The following is a 20,328-nucleotide window of genomic DNA, read 5'->3' as shown; positions in this document are numbered from 1 at the left end:
TTTTTAATTCAGAAATCGAATAGGCTAATTAACTCTGAATTGTGAGATAAAATTCAGCATTCTGATAATAAAGTCAGAATACTTGGATAAAATCCGAATTCTGATAATTAAATCCAGCATTAAAGGTTCATTTAAGAAGGTTCTCCCCAGTCATTTGTCGCCTGGTCGCAGTGTCAAGTTTTTTTTTTTAAAGTAGTTCACTAGTCATAGCGTGCAAATAAATTGCAGTGTCAGAATTCTGAGAATTTTGTCAGCATTCAGATTTCTCAGAATTCTCTTATGCTGCAAATTAAAGCGCTACTACTAGCAAACTAGTTTCAGCGTGACTGGAGAGAACTTCCTTAAATTAACCTTTAATGCTAGATTTGCATCAACGCTATTGTGTGAATTAGTATGGTTCTCTTTCATGGAAGCCGGAAGTGGGAGATTCCTTATTTTTTTTACCATTATTGTTTTATTAACAAATTTCTCCTACAGGGGATTGATAAAGTTCTATCTAGACTATTGAACAGAAAGAAACACTTGGTCATACTTTACACACTTTACCACTGAAACATTCAGAAGAGTCACGTGGACGAATCCGTAAATAACAGATTTTTTTCATTGGTTGTTGCGTTAAATCTTACCCAGATACAGTAGGGGTATTTTCTGATTGGCTTTTATGTAGCCCCTTTCGTTTTTTGATTGGCTGGTAAGAGGCAGGCTCGACTGAAGACTCCAGAGGCAGCAGGAGATGCACTTGATGAATCCTGCCGATTCCATAGCGAGAGCGGCGCTTCTGCAGATGAATTTAATAATGATCAATGGAATTTTACTGGGGCACTGGAGACTTTTACTGGGGCACGTGCCCCAGTAAAAAGGGGCTGACGACGCCTCTGGGAAAACATAACAAGGTGACGACCTGGCCAGCATTGCCATGAACAGGGCGGTATTAGTGTATATGGGGCACTAGGTAAAGAGGTTTGGGCCCCCCTAAGGTTAATAGATAATTAGAGTAGCTTGATCTTCTAGGAACATAGGTCCACGGTCAACATATTTTTCAATGGGAGAAAATTGTATTAAAAGTAAGGAATATTCCATTCAATATTCAATCGATTCAAATAAGTATGTTTTTTACCAATTGCCCTCAGCAATTGACAAAACTGCCCTACATTCATTTAAAAAAAAAAAAGCTACCTAGAAAAAGGCATCGCACAAGAAGCCATATGTTAAATAAATACAATTTATTGAAAATATTGAATGTAGTAAATTCCAAACAACAATTCCATTTCCTTCACACTGGAAATGTGAAATTTGGTCATGTATTTTAAATATGGAACTGGGATCCTAATTCTTTCCACTGGGGATGATTACATTGGCGCATTAACCACAAATGTGTCTACATTTTTTAATTAACCTCTTTGAGAAGAGACAATATGCTAAAATGAGATAAAAAATCAAGAAAGAATTAAGATTAACACTAGAGCATATATTGCTATGCATTTACATTACCCAGGTTGGAAATAAGTTGGTCCAATAATCTGTATTCATTATAGACCTACTGGTTATAAAATAATGCAGGTAGAATTAAAGCCATGAAATAAAAGCAAATTAGTAAGGCAGTGAACGCAATAGACGTGAGGTTATGTCCCTCACAATCAACAGACCTGATTAAACTCAGGTAAACCGTATAAACCTTATACATTTTATAAATAAGGGGTCGACCCTTAAGTTAATATGATTTGTCAGACCTTCACTACCACTACCACATTAACACTCCTCATTGACATACATGCCATTTAAACCATACTTTCAACCAGAGATGTTTAAGCGATAATGTGTCTTTTACAACTTAGCATCTAGTAATGATCTTTTATTGTGTTGAAATGGGGCTCTTTAAACAGCATTAGTTTCCCAAACTGTACATATTTCCAGAAGACTTTCAAATTGATATAAAAATGCATCAACAAATCTCTGGCCTAGTAATACAAACAAAAACAAAACAGAAACATTGATATCCAATTTTACAAAAAGAATGGTCTTTCTGCAATTACACATCAAATTTTAAATCCAATTGGTATCTATATTCTTTTTTTAAAAGGAGTATTACCTAGACATGGGACATATGTGCAAGATGCACAGATAACCGATCTCTAGTTATGAGTTTATCAATGCCAAGAAATCCAGATTCATTATTCATCATTATCCTTGATCTCTTTCATACACAAACAAATTCCCTTTCATTTCAGCAAATCAATGAACAATAATCTCTTGTCATTTATTATCTTCCTGTGCAAGGAAAAATCCAGCCAAGTATAATATCTCTTATCCAATGTAACTGGCCAAACTTTAAAACTCTGAATTTATTTTTGATTGGATTGCTCCATAACATTATTCTTTTATTCAATTCACTTCAAATAAAACGATAAATTATATTAAAGTCATTTAATTTGTGCAGTGATAGCAAGCGTTAGTGTGTGGCTGGTTGCAGAGTAGCCCTTATTGTTCATGGTTCAGCATGGAGCACCAGGGGGTACCCCACTACCGAGGGTTGTAAAGACCCAATGAGTATGGCTTGTATTGGTCAAACCCTTTTTCTCACCTAACTTTGTAAGTGAGGCAATAAAAGGAACAATTGGCACACAGAAAAAAACAGTAATGATTGAAATTAATCATTTTCATGTCAAGCTCCCTTAAGCTTAGGTGAACCTAAAATAATTCCTGTATAAATTCATGGTAACACCTAACCGATTACTCTTAATCTATCTGCAGGAGACTTTCATCTCCGTTTTGGTTATAATTCTTAGACTCCGAGTTTGTTGGCTTGTGTCAGCACCACCTTGAGGACCGGCATGAAGGCAGACGTCTCGCTGAAGTTGCTGCTGCTAACTATGTGGGTGTGGATGTTGAGGCCGTCCGTGTAGGCCCTCGACTCTATGCTCCTTGCTATGTTGTGCAGACCTCCTACAATGGCTGGGGAGAGCTGTGGAGGGAGGGGTGGGGACGGGAAGGGAGTGCGATTCAAGTTGACAATGATTCATCCACTTCAACAGATTCTGCAAAACCAGCATGAGCCTATTTTCCAAAACCAATCAAATTATTCTGTTAAATTGGGAATTTGCCAACTATTCATCTTCAACTGATTCTGCAAAGGTAGCAATCATCGGATTATTTGACTTGAAATTGATTCTGCTTAGCTAGCAAGTAACTGATTCTAGCTGGTTCCAAAGTTCTAGCAATGAATTATATTAATATAGACAAGATTCATATTTACATCTGGTCACAAGGCAAGACAAAATATGACAGTTGAACAATGAGGATCTTATTCTCACCGACTGCTCTCTGAGTTTGTCATACAGGGCTTCCAAGCGCTTGCTGGCGTCATCAAGTTTCCTCTTGGTTTGCTGGGAAATCGTTCAAATTATACTTAATTCTGTGGTCTAAAAGAAGATATTGAATACATGTCATGGTTCGTGTCAATATCATTCATTCATATTAAAGACTCACAGGGTCACTAGCAACAGCCAAGCACTTCTGGATCACTCCCTCGAAGGTGGTCTTGAGCACCACATGCTCCTCTGGGATGGGCTTCTTCAAGATCTTCTCCGCGGGGATGGACTGCATAGGCTGTGGGATGAGATCATGGCAAAGGATTCAAATTAATATTAATGATAACCATATATTCTTTATTGTATAGCTCTCTTTTAAGTACTCAAAGACAATTTATAGCAAGAATAAAATCACCGCAATCAAAATGTGCAGCATGGATATCATCAAGAATAAAAGTTTAGTTTAAACTTAAATTTTGGGCAGAAAGACGAGACAATAATAAAAGTGTTAAAACATTTAAAGCAATGTTTAAATCATGTTCATAGTCTTCCAAGCACTCCCTGAAAGCGCCACTGTCATAATATCAAGTTATACAAATATGATGAAAAACCTAGTTAATGCAATAAGGTAATGACCATTACAAGTAGAACAAACCGAATACTTAAGGAATAAAAACGTAATACGCCAGAGCAGAATAAAGCTTGCGGATTCGTCTGGTTCCCAGGCTGGAGGGGGAGTATACCTGTATGTGGTCCCCCGTCGGAGCTCCAGGCGGACCTTCCACGCTGGTTTGAGGCATGGCAGGGTGACCACCAGAAGAGGGAGGGAGCTGCTGCCTGCCTGAGAAGGGGCCCTGGAAGGCCCCTTGGCCCGGGTCCATGGATCCCTGCAGAGATACGGGGGACATGGGCTGGGCCTGGGGGTCGCTGCCGGGGGGGCCCATGATGGGGGCGGTGATGGGGGCAGGTGGAGTGTAGTTCTCAAGGCCCTGCTGGTGAAGAAGGAGGATGACAGACACTGTGTTTCGATTGGTTCATGATCAGAGCATTGCCTTGACTTTCACTGGCTGCACCATTCAGGGAACCTACCTTCTTCTTTGTTCCTGCTCTGTTAAGAGCAGGAGGGTCGTTCCAGCCGTTCTGAGGTCCTACAACAACAGAACGCCAAAGATTATTTATTTCCTATGGGGGTCTGTTTTGAAATAATGCAATTCTAAGTAAAATAATTGTTATTTTATTGATGGGGGTAATTCAATTTTTTTTGTAGATTTTTAACGTGTAAATAAATATAATGACAATGTTTTTGAGTAAAAAATGAATTACAATTATAAATGAGAATAAATATGGTACATCCTATGTTAGTGAAGCTATTTTCATTGATCTGTTGTTAAATCAGGACCTGCAGAAAATCTGTTTTATTGTAGACATAGTTCTAAAAGATCATTTCCAAAAACATCTCTTGATATAACCTCTTACCTTCAATGACATTATTCTACATGTCCACTTAAAAATACTGCAGGAATGCAATGGATTGATTTAACTGATTGCGGTTTTGCACAAATGGTCAAATCAATTTAAATGTATTGATTTTTGTTGACTCTGTTATTTCTCTGTTCTCAACCATGGGGCCAATATCAAACCACTGGCTTAGTCCCCAGTGTCTGAACTTTCAGATCTGCGCTTGGAGAGCCGTGGCAGACCACTAGACGAATGGGGGGGGGGGGGGGGGGGGGTTCAGGTGTCGTGCTAGAGACCAGCGGTCAGCCTGTGTGTACCTGGTCCTCCAAACGGTGATTGCATGTATGAGACAGGCGATCCAGGCCCGCCATGTTGGAACGGCGTTCCGTGGGCCAGAGGACCGGGTGCATAGGTAGGAGACGAAGAGGCGGAGGAAGAGGTAGGCGCAGTCGGAAAGTAGGGTGCGTTGTACGGAGGAGAGCACGACAGAGGCTGGTATACGGGAGAGGGCCCGGGGCCCGGCTGCATATACTGAGAGCGGAAGCCAGGGGCCGGAGGTAAGGAGGTGGGGGAGGGGGGGGCAGCTAGAGAAGCTGCAGGGTACTGGAACGGCTGATAGTTGGGCCCGGTCCCTGGCGCTCCATAGTGGCTGACCTGGGCTACGGTGACACGAGGCGAGGACAGATGCAGTTAGTAGGAGGACACACACAGGGCCGATAGAGGCCGTTGGACTATCGAGCTAGGCGCTCGCATGCTAGACATGCAACATGCTACTATGCTATACATGCATCATGCTATCTGGGACATTAATTATTGACACCATGCAGTGCCATGCTTTATAACATTGCAAGATCATCATGCTATAAAAACGGAATACATGCTCGGAAGTGAAAAGTGAAAAGTAATTTCTAGCAGGAGTTCAAAACTCTATTGAACGCCTGCTATTGATAAAATGATATGCTAGGATGAAATAATTTTAGTCTTAAAATAGAAAGCATTTTTAGGAAAAGGAAAATAAAAGGTTTCTTGACATTGTGGGAGGTACCTCGTGATGGTTGCGTTGTATTCAACATGACTTTTAACTAATACTTGGTTCATAACACTTGCCTCACAACACTACAAAGCTAGAAGGCGGTCTAAGAATAATAAATATCCCCTTAAACCCAATCAAACCTTCCCTTCACATTACCACTGCACCAACATGTTGTGTCGCCGGGGTGGAACGGACGGATGACATGAATGGAGACTTACGCTGGTACTGTTGGGCGTACATGTACCCTGGAGCGGAGGAGGGCGGGGGGCCGCCGGCAGCCGCTGGGCCCGGGGCGGGCATCCCGTGCGTGGGGTTGGGAGGAGGCAGAGGTTCGTTCTGCGGGGCACAGAGAGAGAGAGGCCATGTGATCCATGAAACCCAATCACTCACATTAGGAGCCTTGTGGGGCAGGTTGACCTGGGGGCTGCCGGCGGTGAAGGCAGGTCGTGTTTACTGGTTATATCGCTGGGTGAATCCCGTTCCCCAGTGAGGTCTACTGTGGCTCTACTGTGGATAAAAAGACGATGCATTTCATTTTCCTATTTCGTATTTGTTACGCAGCAGATGCTTTTCATCCAAAGATACGTTATGTTGTTAATGAGCAAGTGGAGGCTAGGGGTATCTTGCTCAGGGATGCCTGCAGACATTGGGCTTTGAAACCACAACAGTTCGTTAGGGGGTCAAACACCCCAACCTCCCGACGATCCTGCCCCCCATTAAGAGGCAAAAGTCAACATTAAGGAGCTCACAATTCTCTGTGACACAGCCAACAGTGGGAGGTGTAGATCTACAGTGCAGGTCAACAGGAGGGATGTCGTTGGAGTGAACAGATGTTGGACGAGGTTAATCCTTTGCGGTCGGTGGTTAGCATGGTTGCACATGAATCATGCAGAATGTAAGGATGCATTGGAGTGAAGCATGGCAGTGACTGATTGAGGAAGGTCTGACACAGCATTTACTGGTGGGCTCCATAGAAACAGACTGGGGATAACTACCACAATAACAAGCATTCATTAAAAAAATCAAAATAATAATAGTAATATTCAAGCACAGGAAACAATCAACCAAATCAAAATAATATAAATAAATGCACTCCCCGGAGTGGTTAAAGGGCTCAACATTTCTCAATCTGCAGTAAGACAATAGCTTGGGCATGCCGTGTTGTTTCAGTGACAGGAGGTTGGATTTTGTATTGCGGTAGTAGCAGGAGTAGCACATGCGTGGAGGAAGGACCGTGAGGGGGGGGGGGTGACAGTGTACCTGCTGGTCGGGACCACTGGCTAGCTGAACGGGGGGGATACTGGGGAGGGCTGTGGGGGTTTGGTTACTCCACGATGTAACAGTGGAGGCAGCCCTCACCTGAACACACAGAGACACACCAGACCACACATGATGGCCACACCCCCTTGGGAAGAAGAGAGTGAAGGCCATCGCTGGGCCACACCACCCCACTGGGCCGCGCCTGCAGCAGGGCGACTCATCTGCTTGGCCAGGGATACGTTGGCATGAGGAATCCTGTCAAAGTACCGTTCCCATCCTAGTGTTTATCGGTTCATGTGCCTTTGGAAATCATGTAACTTAAAGCACTTTTTTCTTCTTATTGCATATACCATTTATTAAAATGGTAAAGTGTCCATTTTTTCTTCGTATTGTTTTTACTCTACAGAAAAGCCAACGGACTCTGGATTATATTGCGCTCTTAGCCTGGTCCATAATGAAGGCACTGTGTCCTTGGACCTTAAGGCAGGGAACTGTGCTGGTTGGACGAATGTTGCGGGCATCATTAGTATGTATGAAGATGGGCTCGAGTGATACCATTTCTTGAGTAATAGCGGCAGAAGACCATCTTATCCCCTGGAGACCAAAAGCAACACGTTTACCCCACAATGTGATCGTATGGCAATGAGGATCGACACCAATGATTGTGATGCACTACAATAGCAATATGACACAACATACAGCGGCATATTAATGAATAAAAACGGGCCCCTACTTTACCACCACAAGCTGTTACCAGCTTTGTCACAATCTTACCAGTTTGTGACATAACAAGGGGGAGTTTGTCAAATCTGCATACACCCCACTTATGACGTCACAAACGGCTCGCGTTTGAGACGGCTTGTAATGGCTGATTGGTAAAACAGGGGGCCGTTGAAGAAGTGGGCGGGGGGAGTTCGTACCGGTTGATAATACTGTGGTTGAGGTGGAGTGGAGGTAGGCTGGGGCGCCGCGGGCCCCGGGGCCGGCTGGGAGGGCCCCATGGAGGGCGGGCCCGGGTTGTACAAGGGGCCTGGGGCCGGCCGCCGCCGCCGCATAGGGGTTCTGCCGGGCCGGAATGGCTTGTTGTTGTTGTTGTTGTTGTTGTTGTTGCTGCTGCTGTTGTGGTTGCTGTTGTTGTTGTTGTGGTTGTGGTTTTTGTTGTGGTTGTTGTTGTGGTTGGCCCAATGCCTGAGTTAGACGCTTGTGGAGCTGCTGGATACAGAGGAAATGAAGGCGATGTTAAAGGACATTAATACATTAAAGTTGGATGGATTATAATAGTGTTATCAATAACATTGATTATTTATTAGAGATGGTTTCCCCATGTTTTATTCGATCTATTTTTACGAACAAATGTTTTTCAACATTTTTATTTTCACTTACCGGTACTTATCAAATACGAATATGATATTTATTATATTTGATTTGAATGCGTCACTAATCTGACACTTTTGATCCCAAACACCACTTTACAATCACACAACGAGAGCGCCAACAACCCTGAGCCAGGCCCCTCGGTTGAACCTCCGGGCGGCGGGCGGGACCCACCTGGTTGGTGCTCCCCGACAGGTAGGCCAGGGCGGTGGCCAGGCTGCCCTGGGAGGCCAGCAGGCCGGCGTACTGGCCCATCATCTCCTCCAGCAGGACGCTGCTGGCGGTGGGGGCGGCGCCGCCCCGCCGGGCCTGCTCCACGGCCCGCCGCAGCACCACCACCTTCTCCACCAGGTCCTGGAGGGGGGGGGGGGGCACGGCCGGTGGGTCACCACCGGTGGGCTCTGGATGTTTCCTCAGCTTTAATCACACCTCTCTTTTCATGGTGATTTATACTTAATGTTAGGGAGGAGTGGACAGCCAAGCCCTCTGAGGCTGTGACCGGGATTAAGGGCCAATCAAACACAATTGCCTCGAGTTAAACATATTTATTCTTGTTATCTCGTTAGCCACTCTTTTCTGGAATTCTCGATGAAAAGCAATAAAAAGTTTGATGGATTTAACCATAAATTCAAGATGTCTTGAATTTATTTAGCCTTAATCACACGGCTGTGTTTTGGGGTGATGCTATGACATTCACACTGTGTGTGCTTTGGGCCTCATGGGGACATTGGTTTCCAGCCAGGAACACATCGCACAACACATAAAGACAGACGGACGCCAACCAACGCAGCGATACAATAAAACTGTTGAACAGAGTATTCAACAGTAATCAAACAGTGAGATAATGAGCCTGAAGGGGAAATAGAATGACATGTGGGGGGGCGAGGGAAGGTGAGGACGTACCTGGAGGGAGAGGGGGAGAGTACCCTGCCTGAGCCCGGGTCCAACACGACACCACCTTCTCCACGTTACCAGCACAGATGTAGCACAGGGACGCCTGCGCCTGGAGCACGGCGTCCTGGGACACCTCCAGGCGTCCACCCAGAAGGTCTTTTCAAAATAAAAGTACCATGTTTATGGGCATCTATTGACTTTTATACTTCATAGACGAGAGACTAGTAGGCTAAAAAGCATGTTGATTGGGGATATAAACAAAAAAAGTAACTAGGTGCTTACTAAAAGTATTAGAAGGGATGACATTTGAGTAGCAGTTGAGTCAAGGGTAAATAAATAAATACAGACAGGTGCAGACTGAAACAAAGCTAAAAGCTAAAGTACTATTTAATAATGTATATTTTAATTAGGGGGAGGGAGGGTAAAGGCGTCATGCTGAAGGTAGATGTCTACAGGTTGGCTGTGGAAATTGGGCATCAAACCCAGAACCTTACAGCTAACAAAAAAAAACCCTGCTCCATCCAACCCCTAAAGAATGAATGCATGAACACGCTCCTTATCCGGCGTCTCCCAGGTGTACTGACCACAGAAGGCGGAGAACTCGTCTGGCCGGGCGTAGGTCATGACGGCAGCCAGAGGCTCCTTCCAGTTGGCCAGGTCACATGACGTCAGGATGTCCGTCCAGTCCTTCATCACCACCGCACTGATCAACTGCCGGCACAAAGTGTCAGTTATCGAAAGATTTACTGAGGGATCGATAAATGCATACTTCATGCATCCTTCATGCATGATAAATGCATACTTTAAATGCATACTTCATGCATGATATTATAATGCAACTGAAGATCTATATAAAAAACAGAAATATATAAAAGAACACAAAATACTAAATACCATAAAGATTATGGTTATGCAACAATATATGATAATGCACTGCAAATGTTTGCATATCCCACACACCAGTTATAAAAAGATATAGTTGTAAACAGAAAAAACCCTGTTGATGGAGGAAATGAGTTGCGTTAAGCTGTTTACTAACCTTGGTAAGTTTGGTGTGCGTTTTGGAGAAATACTTCTTCTGTGTTTTCTCCAGGAGCTCCGAGCCGCCAGCGATGGCCAGGATGATACTGTCGGCCATGCGGTTGTCGAGGATACAGAGGTCCACAGCCCCCTCAAAGTCTCCAGTCAGCAGTGCCTGGGTGATCAGCCCGTCCACGTCTAGATAAAGACACCAATTGGTGCTGTTAAGTACTAGTCTTGCTTTTCAGTGCTGACAATGTTAAACGCTACTACTAAGCAGCAGCCTTTAAAAAAGTGACTTCAATTATTTTTGAAAAATATAATTCTTGACAGTTAGGTACGTTTTGGCTGGAGGTCAAACTCCCTCGTCACTCCCTTGACCTAATGCATTAAATATCTATTCATAAAGAAAACCAAACGTATGTCAAATATATTTAATAACCATCATATGATACATCAAAACTGTTAAGACATGATCAAGAGATAATTTCCTGTGTCAATGAAGCACCATCTTACAACACCATACTGTTGGACTTATAGTTCAGTTGAGGACCTTTTGAATAAGAGTTCTAATTCAATTAATTCTCTAACAAAACCTAGAATTTCCTGTCTGACTGTCTGTCAGTGTCAGCCTATTTCTGTGCACATTCTGATCGAATAAATGAACAAAACGTGTGATTACCTTGGCTAACAGCGAGGTGGACGCCTCCCTGGGCCACAGCAGCAGGAGTAGGAGCAGGAGCAGGAGCAGGAGCAGCAGCAGCAGGAGCAGCAACAGGAGCAGCAGGAGCAGCAGTATCATCAGCAGCAGGAGGGGCAGCAATATCTGGGACTATATCAGGGACGATTTCAGGGACTACAGCAGAGTCCTCCAACGTCACAGGGGTCTGGTCTGCTGGCTCAGCAGGCACATCTTCTGGTAGACCCACATCCTGGAAGAAAAGGGTGGGGGTTTAATAAATAAGGATTCATTGTTTGCCGAGAAACATCCCTATTCTCTTAATACAATCCAATCGTTATCAGAATAGCATAACACCACCATGTCAACCAGCCTACCTCCTGTAGTAGTATCTCCTCCTCCTCCTCTTCCTCCAAATTGAAATCCTCCTCATCCCCCAAATCCACATCCTCCCCCTCCTCGAGCTCCTGGTCCAGCTCCTCCCCCAGGCCCAGGTCTACGGGGCTATCAGCGTCCAGGTCCAGGTCAAACTCATCCTCGGGAAGGGGGGCGGGGGCCGGCTCTTCGGGAAGGAGGGCGGGGGCCGGCTCGTCGGCCGGCTGGAGGTTTGCTGCCGAGATGAGGTCAAACACCGCCTCTGGAGAGATGTCAGCAGGGGGGGGCATGAAGCTGCTGACAGCAGGGGCCGCCACAGGCTGGAAGGCATCAGGGGCCGTCGTAGGCTGGAGGTCTTCAGGGGCCTCGGTCGGCTCGAGGGCCACCGTGGGCTGGAGAGTGGCAGGGGCCCTCACCACCGTCTCTGGCTACAGATAGAAGGAGAAAGAAGACATGTATGTTAGTTAGTGAAAGGAAAACTGAACCATACACGTAACTGGAGCAACAACAATGCACATTTCAGCACGCGACCATACGTGACAGTTACAATTCGTTAAGGTCATCACAGCAGCACATAATAGCAACATGTAAGAACAACATGGCAACAAGAATCATAGTTCCCCTATTGCCCTATGGCTGCATTTTTTTGAGAAAAAAAAAAGAGAAAAAAGAGGTTTGAAAATGGAGAGTTAATTCAATGGGATATTTACTTCGAGGCTCTGACACACGATAGCTAAATTAAAAACCACCACCACTGCCATACTTTCCGCTCTACCCCGTTGCCGCCTAGTGACGGTCTTAAAAGCAACGTATTCTCGAACCTGAAGGTTGTGCTGAATTATGTCCTGAGTGCTTGCTCACCACACTGTCTCCTTTTGGTTGGTTTTTCGTGTCATGAGTTCTAACCATTTCAAACAATCTACGGCTCTAACCGAAAACAGACTTCCTCTGTGAGGACCGTAAAGAATGAATTTGATGTTTAGGAAAGCTTTTACGTTTATTATTGGTATGAGAGGGCCTTTGAAGTGTGTTTGGTCTACTTGTACAATATGGTGAAGTGAGAGCAGTTTTGAACAGGAAATACATTTAAACCCCCCTATTTTGAAATTGCACTTCCCTGATTACTGGACGAGTAGTAGCAGGCAAATATTAAGGTAGAGTCATTTATAAACATCAATAAGCCTCAACAATATAACGGAACTATAAATTCTCCTGACGCAATCTAGTGTTGGCTAAAACTTAGCTTCTCTGTAGAAACTGTTGCGCAGATAGTTTTTGGTATGAATATATGGTACAGCTTGGCAGGTTTTATATATAAATAAATAAATGTAATATCCTTTAACTTTCTACCTTTTCAGCCATTTCCTTCAGGGCAGTGGAAATCTGCGAATTAAATAAAAATAAGTTTTAACAACATTACTCAATGCAATTAAACCCGGACACAAACATCTTAAACTTCAAGTGTTTTTTCAATACCTTTAGAGCTAGCTCCTCCTTTTTGTACCCCAGTAGATCAAGATATTGTCCACGGACATCACTGTCAAAATTAACCTGAAATCACAAGAAGATGTTCTCACTCATTAAAAATAATAAAACAACCGGAAAAACATACACAGAAAAAACATCTATTAACCAAATAAGTCGTACAAATGTAGTATACGCAGCTATTACTAAAGTTCTATTTTCTCAATATCTTATTATATTCTTAATATAGATACTACGTGAGGTAGCAGGTTTCTCGGCCACTAGAAGTGCGGTACCTTGAGGAAGGACCAGACAGTCCTCTCGAAGCCATCCTGCGCGGCGGCGATCTTCTCCTGGCAGAAGTCCACAAAGTTCCCGTTGCTCAGCGTGGCCTGCAGAAGGTCGGAGCGCTCCAGGAAGGCCGTCTCCGTGACGACCTGGCTCACGTGCACCACGTGCTTGGCGGGCTGCTGCGGGTTCGATGGTGCGTTGTCCAGGGTCACGAGCTTGCCGCCAAACTGCAACAGAGAAGAGAGATCTGTGTGAAGGACGGTATCGCACAATTGGCTCTTCAGATACTGTTGTTGTTGTTACTAGCGCTCACGTTGAATTTAGAATGCACCTAGTTGGAGGTGTGATGTTTCTGCCATCTTGCACAAAAGGAAAACGACAAAGTGTTACCATGAGCCTACTTGAAGGTTACTCCAGTTTTGAAGCATCCTTCAATTTTTCTGAGCGTCAGTTACCCGGCTTTGGATCAAAGTGTAGGGCCCTATGCAATCCGCGATAACGAAAACGCGGACGGAATCACGGAATTGGACAATAAAAACGGAATCAACAGATATTTTTTTTTTTTTTTTTTTTAATTATTTTATTAAGCAGGAAAGTATTAAAAGTAACAAAGTTACAATTTAAAACGGGCCTGTCTTAGTAAAATAACTGATTTCCAGCAGGTTCCTGTTCTTCAGCACATATAACATGCAACAGGGACAAGGCACATCAGACGTCACATTTACAATATGCAGCGGAATGCAGCGGAATTCGCCATTATTTTGGTGAAATTCAGTTTCGAGGGAAAAGGGAAACAACACAGGTGACATTAACGTCACTGAATGTTTAGCAGTCACTCGCACAACAATGTTAAAAAAAAATCCCCGGTCCACCACGCAAACAATAGGTCCCGCTCCTAACAAGAAGCCGAAGAAGAAGTTGAAGTGCCCGTAATTCGGTTCTAACCCCAAATTCAGAACCGAACAATATCCAAAACACTTCTATCACTCAGTTGTTTTGTAATATATGTCAACATACTATCGATTGGAAACGCAAAGATACGTGCGATGACCACTTGAAGTCCAAAATCCATATGAAAAACAATGAACGCCGTAGCCAGGGCACGCCCCTTCAAACAACAATTTGAGTTTATAAAAAAAGAGTTTATAAGCACTTTAATATTTATGTCATGTTTTTATTTGAAGCACTAAAAACAGTGCAATGTTGTGATGTTTTAATAAATGTAGTCTTCTATCTGATTAAATTGTATTCGTTTGCGCTTATTTGACACTCGTTCTGATGATTTTAAGTGTAAAAACGGAATTAATGAAAATTAAAACGGAAAAAACGGAATTTGGAAAAAAATAAAACGGAATTTGGAAAAAAATAAAACGGATTTCATATGGCCCTAAAAGTGTCTAAATGGCTGAACTTAAGTTGACACTGTTGACAGTTGTATTACTCACGGCGAACGAGGCTCCGACGGGTCTGCGTATCCACTTGGGGGGCTTCTTCAGGGGGTTGACCATGGCAGGGGGGGCGGGGCAGGGGGCTTGGGGCATCTGCAGCGGGGGCAGAGCCTGTCCGGTTCCAAACGGGTCCATGTTCCCGAAGGAGTTGGTGATCTGTGACGCACAGCGACACACGCAGCGACAACAGAGTCAGCGTCACAAAATTGAATTAGGTGCCTGTGTTATCAGATTTAAGGGCCTGATTTACGTTATACGACGGTTTCATAGTCCACCAGACGACAACCTTACACAGGCCCTGAAGCCAACTGTCAGTTTTCATCAATCATGTTTAGTGATTTCGCACTGAAGTTTTGGTCGACAGTGAGTACTTAAAGAAGAAGTAAAAAATAAAACAAAAGAATAAATATATATGTATACGTTGCAAATGAGCTCCTCAACATATGACGTTGTAGTGTACTATTTAATGGGATGGTTGCCTTACTTGGTCCGCTTGCCTCTGGTTCTGAGCCTGGCTGCTGCCTCCCATGATGGAATAGATGCCGATGTTGCCGTCGAAGGCTGCGGCTGACAGCACTGCCGGGTTCCTGGGACACCACTTGATGTCGAAGCACCACTGAGTGCTGGTGGGCAGCTCGTACAAAACCTGAGCAGATCAGTATGTAGATTCACGTTAGTTATTAGTTGTTGTTACACAATGTTGTCTAGTTACAAAATTGATTACATCTTCAGCGTATTGTTTTCTTTAAAGCTTTGAATCTGCCTCGAGATAAGGTACAGTAAGAATAAAGCGAAAGCCAAAGTTGGAGGCGTTTACCTCTGCAGTGTTTGGATTCCAGCAGAGAATCCTGTTGTCCTTCCCACAGCTCAGGAGCAGCTCAGGGTCCGCCAAGCTCCAGTCCATGGCTAGGACACCCCTGAAAACACACACCCCGGTTCAATCCTATCCACTCCACATTCATAGGGATTGAGACTACCAGGGGGAAGGCCTCAGACCGGTGATGAAGGTGAGGAGAGCCTACCTGGTGTGGTTCTCCAAGATCTTCAGCGGGGACGTGGCGAAGCGGAGGTCCCACATTTGGATGACGGGCATGCGGTCGTCTTCTGACGACAGGACCAGCTGCGTGGCCACCTCTGGGTTCCAGGCCAGCCCAGAACAGTGCATCTGAAAACATAACGTATCCGTCTCAGACATGGAGAAGTAGCATAAGCTGTGATAGAGCCCACCACATACGTCCCATACATGTGGTAGTAGTTAGTTGTTAGAAGATATGGTATGATTGGTATGATTATAAGCTTCTATTGGTAGGAAACCTCCTACAAGCTATTATGCTGACAAAGATGAAGGAATAAGCTATGAAATGCATAGTAGTGGTTTTATAACAAATACACTCACTAATAGAGGTAGTTGTGACAGAGAGACAGACGGACACATAGATGGTAGGATCAAATCTATCAATGAAGTAATTACACCAACTCAGTGATGCCATTACCATTTTCATAAGAGGATCTTGAATATAAACAAGCGTACCCTGTTGCTGTGGTCGCTGACTTTAATGATGAGGTCGTTCTTGCGGAGGTCCCAGACGGAGGCGCGGCCGCTGGGACTGGCCGAGGCCAGGATGTGCTGCACCTGACGGTTCCACGCCACGCAGCTGATGTCCTCCAGAGGCTACGGCGGCAAGTGCAGTACACCGAACCGGTTAGACGCATACAACAACATTCTGCAGAATTCAGCGTCTGTGTGTTTGTGTGAGAGAGTGTGAGACTGTGTGTCTATGTCTTTGTGTGTGTGTGTGTGTGTGTGGGCGTGTGAGAAAGAGAGGGCAGACACTAGGTACATTCCATTATAATTTGTACAATATGTTTGTTCACCTGAAGCTTATGCCGCAATAACCACAAAAATTCGCACATAACTTGATTTGATGAATTTCTTTAAGTGGTTTCAAAAGACAACATTACAGAAGTGACCCAAACCATTCAAATGAACTGGTTATGACGTTAGCCTCAACTGACATGTTACTGGAAGATAGGTTTACCTTTCCCAGACTGTACTAATAAAGGGTGAAATAAGGTTCTATTTAAGTTAGTGTTTTCCTTTAAAGTTAGCTTGCCTGTGCCTGCTTAGCATTGGAATGTGTAGTGTTTCTCTAATAACAAATGTTTTTCTTCACACTGACGAAGTTTGCTTTGTGTCACAATTCACATATCAACCACAGACCCATATTAACTAATCTTAACCATACATTTCGACGTGTACCTGAGTTTTAGGTCCGGGTGTCATCGGGGAGCCAAAGTTATTCAGGTCCCAAATGTAGATTTCAGACTCATTGCCTGCGGACGCCACCAGGTTTGCCTGCGCACAAAAATAATCAAAACACATTCAGACTCAAATGGTACAATTCAGAGACATGGTGAGCAACATCAGTGTGACATGAGTGAACACGTTCACATAGGGCCGTGTCGGACGTACTTGGAAGGGGTTGACATCGAGGGCCCTCACTGGCCCTGTGTGCTTGTCGCTCTGAGTAATGATGACGTCGTCGTCACCAGCCATTATTTTGGCCGGGTCGTAGAGGATGACATCGCCGTTCTCCCCACCGGCGATCAGGACCCCGTTTGGGTGACCGGCCCCGTCCATCCCATGGGGGCTCCACACCAGTTTGTGAAATCTTTGGGGGCGACAGTGTGAGAAATGATAGAGCAATACATTTATTAATAAATTATGTTTTCGTACTGATTGAATTATCATTGAGGCTGTACATCATGTTGTTGGCTGACACAATGTAGAAGTTAGCAGGGTTAATGAGGTGGTTACGCTGTTCAACAATACAGTAGGGTATGGTTTCCACCCTGAATGTCCGTGGCCTGCCTGCCTACCTGTGAGAGGACGAGAAGGTGCCACAAGACTTCATGTCCAGAGACGTATCGGCCAAGTCCAACTCAAAGATCTCCAGGCAGGCATTGGTGCTGAAGGAGGCATCCAGCTGCTGTGCGGAGGTCCCTGGAGAAAAATGACCACAAGGAAGTTTTGAAGAAAGACGCTATAAAAGGTCCACTTTCTCTCTGTTTGATAAACAAGAAGAGAAACGTGAAGATTTGAGTGGGATTCACTTGAGCCCTCCGCCATATTGGTCTTGTCTGAAGCAACTTTCTAATCGTTTCATGTCTGGGGAGTGTGCTTCTACCTGTTGCCAGGTAGATCGGATGTTGCTGTGAGGGACTCCAGCTCTGGATGGCTGTACGATTGATCTCCTTCAGTTTCATCCTGACTAAAAAATAACAGACCAGAAAGAATATACATTTACCGAAGGAAAGATTGAATATATAGAGTATAACACTGCAATACATCAACTTCAAATTACTTAGTCCTATATTAATCTCCAAAGAAAACCCGACAAAAAAAACACAAGGAAATTTGTCGAAACAGACCGTATGCTGATAGATCAATACATAACCATATTATAGGTATTGTGAACTTTTATGGGGATATAGTTTGCAAGAATAATACAAGTCATCGTAACAGGGTCTTGCGTTTGAGAGGTTGCATCACATGTACAGTGTTTAAAGTAAGTGTGGATTAAGCACCTATGGTCGAGATTTTCTTTAATGATTATACGGTTGTAATGCTGTATGGGATCGATAAGAACTGAACACATCTCTCTTCGCTGTGCATTGATTGAATTGTAATTACTATTAATCAGTTTTAAGTGTTAAATGTTATAAAGGATTAAGCCTTTTAAAGCCATTGACGAATCGTGCATTAATCGATGGACATGTGTGTGAATGGATTTATGAAAATCTATCCAATTAATAGATAACGTGAATTCCTACATTTGCATAATAACACATTAGCTTTAAAGCAGCTAACAGCTGATAGCGACAGAACTCATGGAGAAAGAACACACCATTGATTCTAGGACACTACGAGGACAGCACTTCCAGGACTTAAACCTCAAGGGCTCAGCAGCGTCATTGCATTTAATCCATTATGTTTGTAACCTGCAGTTTAATGTTTATTACGCTGAAACATACAATACCTAGCCGGCTAACTAGTATACGAGGAGATTTAACATTTCAAGTGAGTCCCTCGCATATCCCCAACACAACCGAGTATCCACTTACCTTCCTAAACGTTGATCTTATGCTAGATTTGTACATGCACGCAAGAATACAACTTGACTATGTACAAAAACAAGTCAATCTTAAATGTTCCTTCGCGTCTGCAGCTTCGTACTTGTGTGCGCTGGCCCAGAGTACAGGACGAGATTCCACGTCTCCAGCGGTGACCATCAACGTGGCACTGCGAGGCTCCTCCCGCCGTCGGACGACGGCTTCCGGTAAACGTAGACGTTGCCATAACACGCCGGGGCCGGAACATAACGGGCTCTTGAGATGCATGCAGGTCTATTGCCGAATGCACTTTACATTTTTATATCTCTGCATTTGTTGCGATTGCTTGCAGATTTGCAAAATGTTTTGAAATTACCAAAGGACTCAAGTGCTATTGGGTGACTTTTAGAGGGTTTGTGGAAAATAACCAGACAAGTAAAACAGCTTTTAGGTTAATAAACTACGGATGCAAAAGAAAAAGGGCACAACTCACAGGTCAATTAAAGATATTTATTGAATCATCAAGTACATGTCTTCATAATCTAAACCGTTAAAGAGAACACTACATCAGGGCCTTCTAAATTCTTCAATAACAGTATGAAGTAACTAGGATGGTAAAATGTCCAATTCGACACCTTGGTTCATCATCAGCAGGGACCTGTGGGAAAGGTTGTGCATTAAACCACCACATCAAGGTAAGAAATAAACTTAGATTTTAATATTGTTAGGAAAATTTGAAACATGAATGATAATATCCTCATATATTCTCAAAAATATCTTTCTCATTGACATGAGTCAGAAGTAATGGTATAATCATAGTGATAATCATTTCAGTCTTTATGAACCAACTCTAGGCCTACATATACTTGCCTTTTGCCACATGGGGGCCGTAGCAAACAGTACTGGGCCCGGAAGAGGCCTTCCACCAAACCAGCTCCATATTCTTCCACGATTCCTTTTAAGGGGGTAAAGTACAACTCTAATGATCAAACTGAAAGGAACAATCTTTCCCACTTATGGGTCAAATGGGTAGTGATTATTTTAGTCATTGGTAAAATCAATCTCTGTTAACGATATAAGAATTACATACCTGCTACCTACGGGTCATAGCTGCAGCGGCATAAACGACTCCGCCTTCCTCGTTGAGTCCTATGAGAAGGAAAAACAAATGTATAAGAACATTTCCATAGCAGGTTTTAGGTCACAACGTATTACAACACCCTCAGAATTTCAGGACGATTTCTTTCCCGCATGGGGTCAAATGGGTAGTGATAGATTTAATCATTGGGAATTTGGGATAGTAATTCGATTGATGAATAAAGTGCATACTTACAGGCATCAGTGCACTAGAGGATGCATGCACCCCCACCTTGAAGTAGTCGATGTAGTTTGGAAAAACTCCAAAACGCGAAGAAGATCAACGTATCACCATATTTTCGCAGAAACATCTGCCTACCTCGTGCTCATTTCCATTTCCAAAAATCAAAATACTATCATGTGGGCTCATCTTTGGTTGTCCGGTGTGCATTTCGCTATTAATTAATAGTCGTCTCACATTGGCTTTTCCGGTTTTAACAAAGATTTGTTAATATTTGGCTACAAACGGAGAAA

General features: G+C 43.7%; 1 protein-coding gene across 1 annotated transcript; it reads right to left on the bottom strand.

Moving 5' to 3' along the window:
• Positions 1–1,208: 1,208 nt before the first annotated feature.
• sec31a (SEC31 homolog A, COPII coat complex component) lies at positions 1,209–18,934 on the bottom strand. Its single transcript, XM_030341767.1, is given in 30 exon segments — positions 1,209–2,962; positions 3,312–3,383; positions 3,487–3,606; positions 4,052–4,297; positions 4,398–4,456; positions 5,084–5,425; positions 6,018–6,135; positions 7,060–7,158; positions 7,980–8,140; positions 8,184–8,271; positions 8,608–8,787; positions 9,337–9,354; positions 9,356–9,483; positions 9,912–10,038; positions 10,367–10,545; positions 11,030–11,279; positions 11,404–11,829; positions 12,752–12,784; positions 12,878–12,952; positions 13,162–13,383; positions 14,602–14,760; positions 15,089–15,250; positions 15,422–15,521; positions 15,627–15,769; positions 16,136–16,276; positions 16,865–16,960; positions 17,078–17,276; positions 17,485–17,608; positions 17,793–17,876; positions 18,730–18,934. Coding segments are annotated over 29 exon segments (4,326 nt in total). The 5' UTR covers positions 17,872–17,876; positions 18,730–18,934; the 3' UTR covers positions 1,209–2,782.
• Positions 18,935–20,328: the final 1,394 nt, after the last annotated feature.

This window comes from Gadus morhua, chromosome 19 (assembly GCF_902167405.1).
Source record: "Gadus morhua chromosome 19, gadMor3.0, whole genome shotgun sequence".
NCBI classification, from domain to species: domain Eukaryota; kingdom Metazoa; phylum Chordata; class Actinopteri; order Gadiformes; family Gadidae; genus Gadus; species Gadus morhua.
Note: the sequence above shows the minus strand (reverse complement) of the source record. Positions and strands in the feature narration are given on the sequence as shown.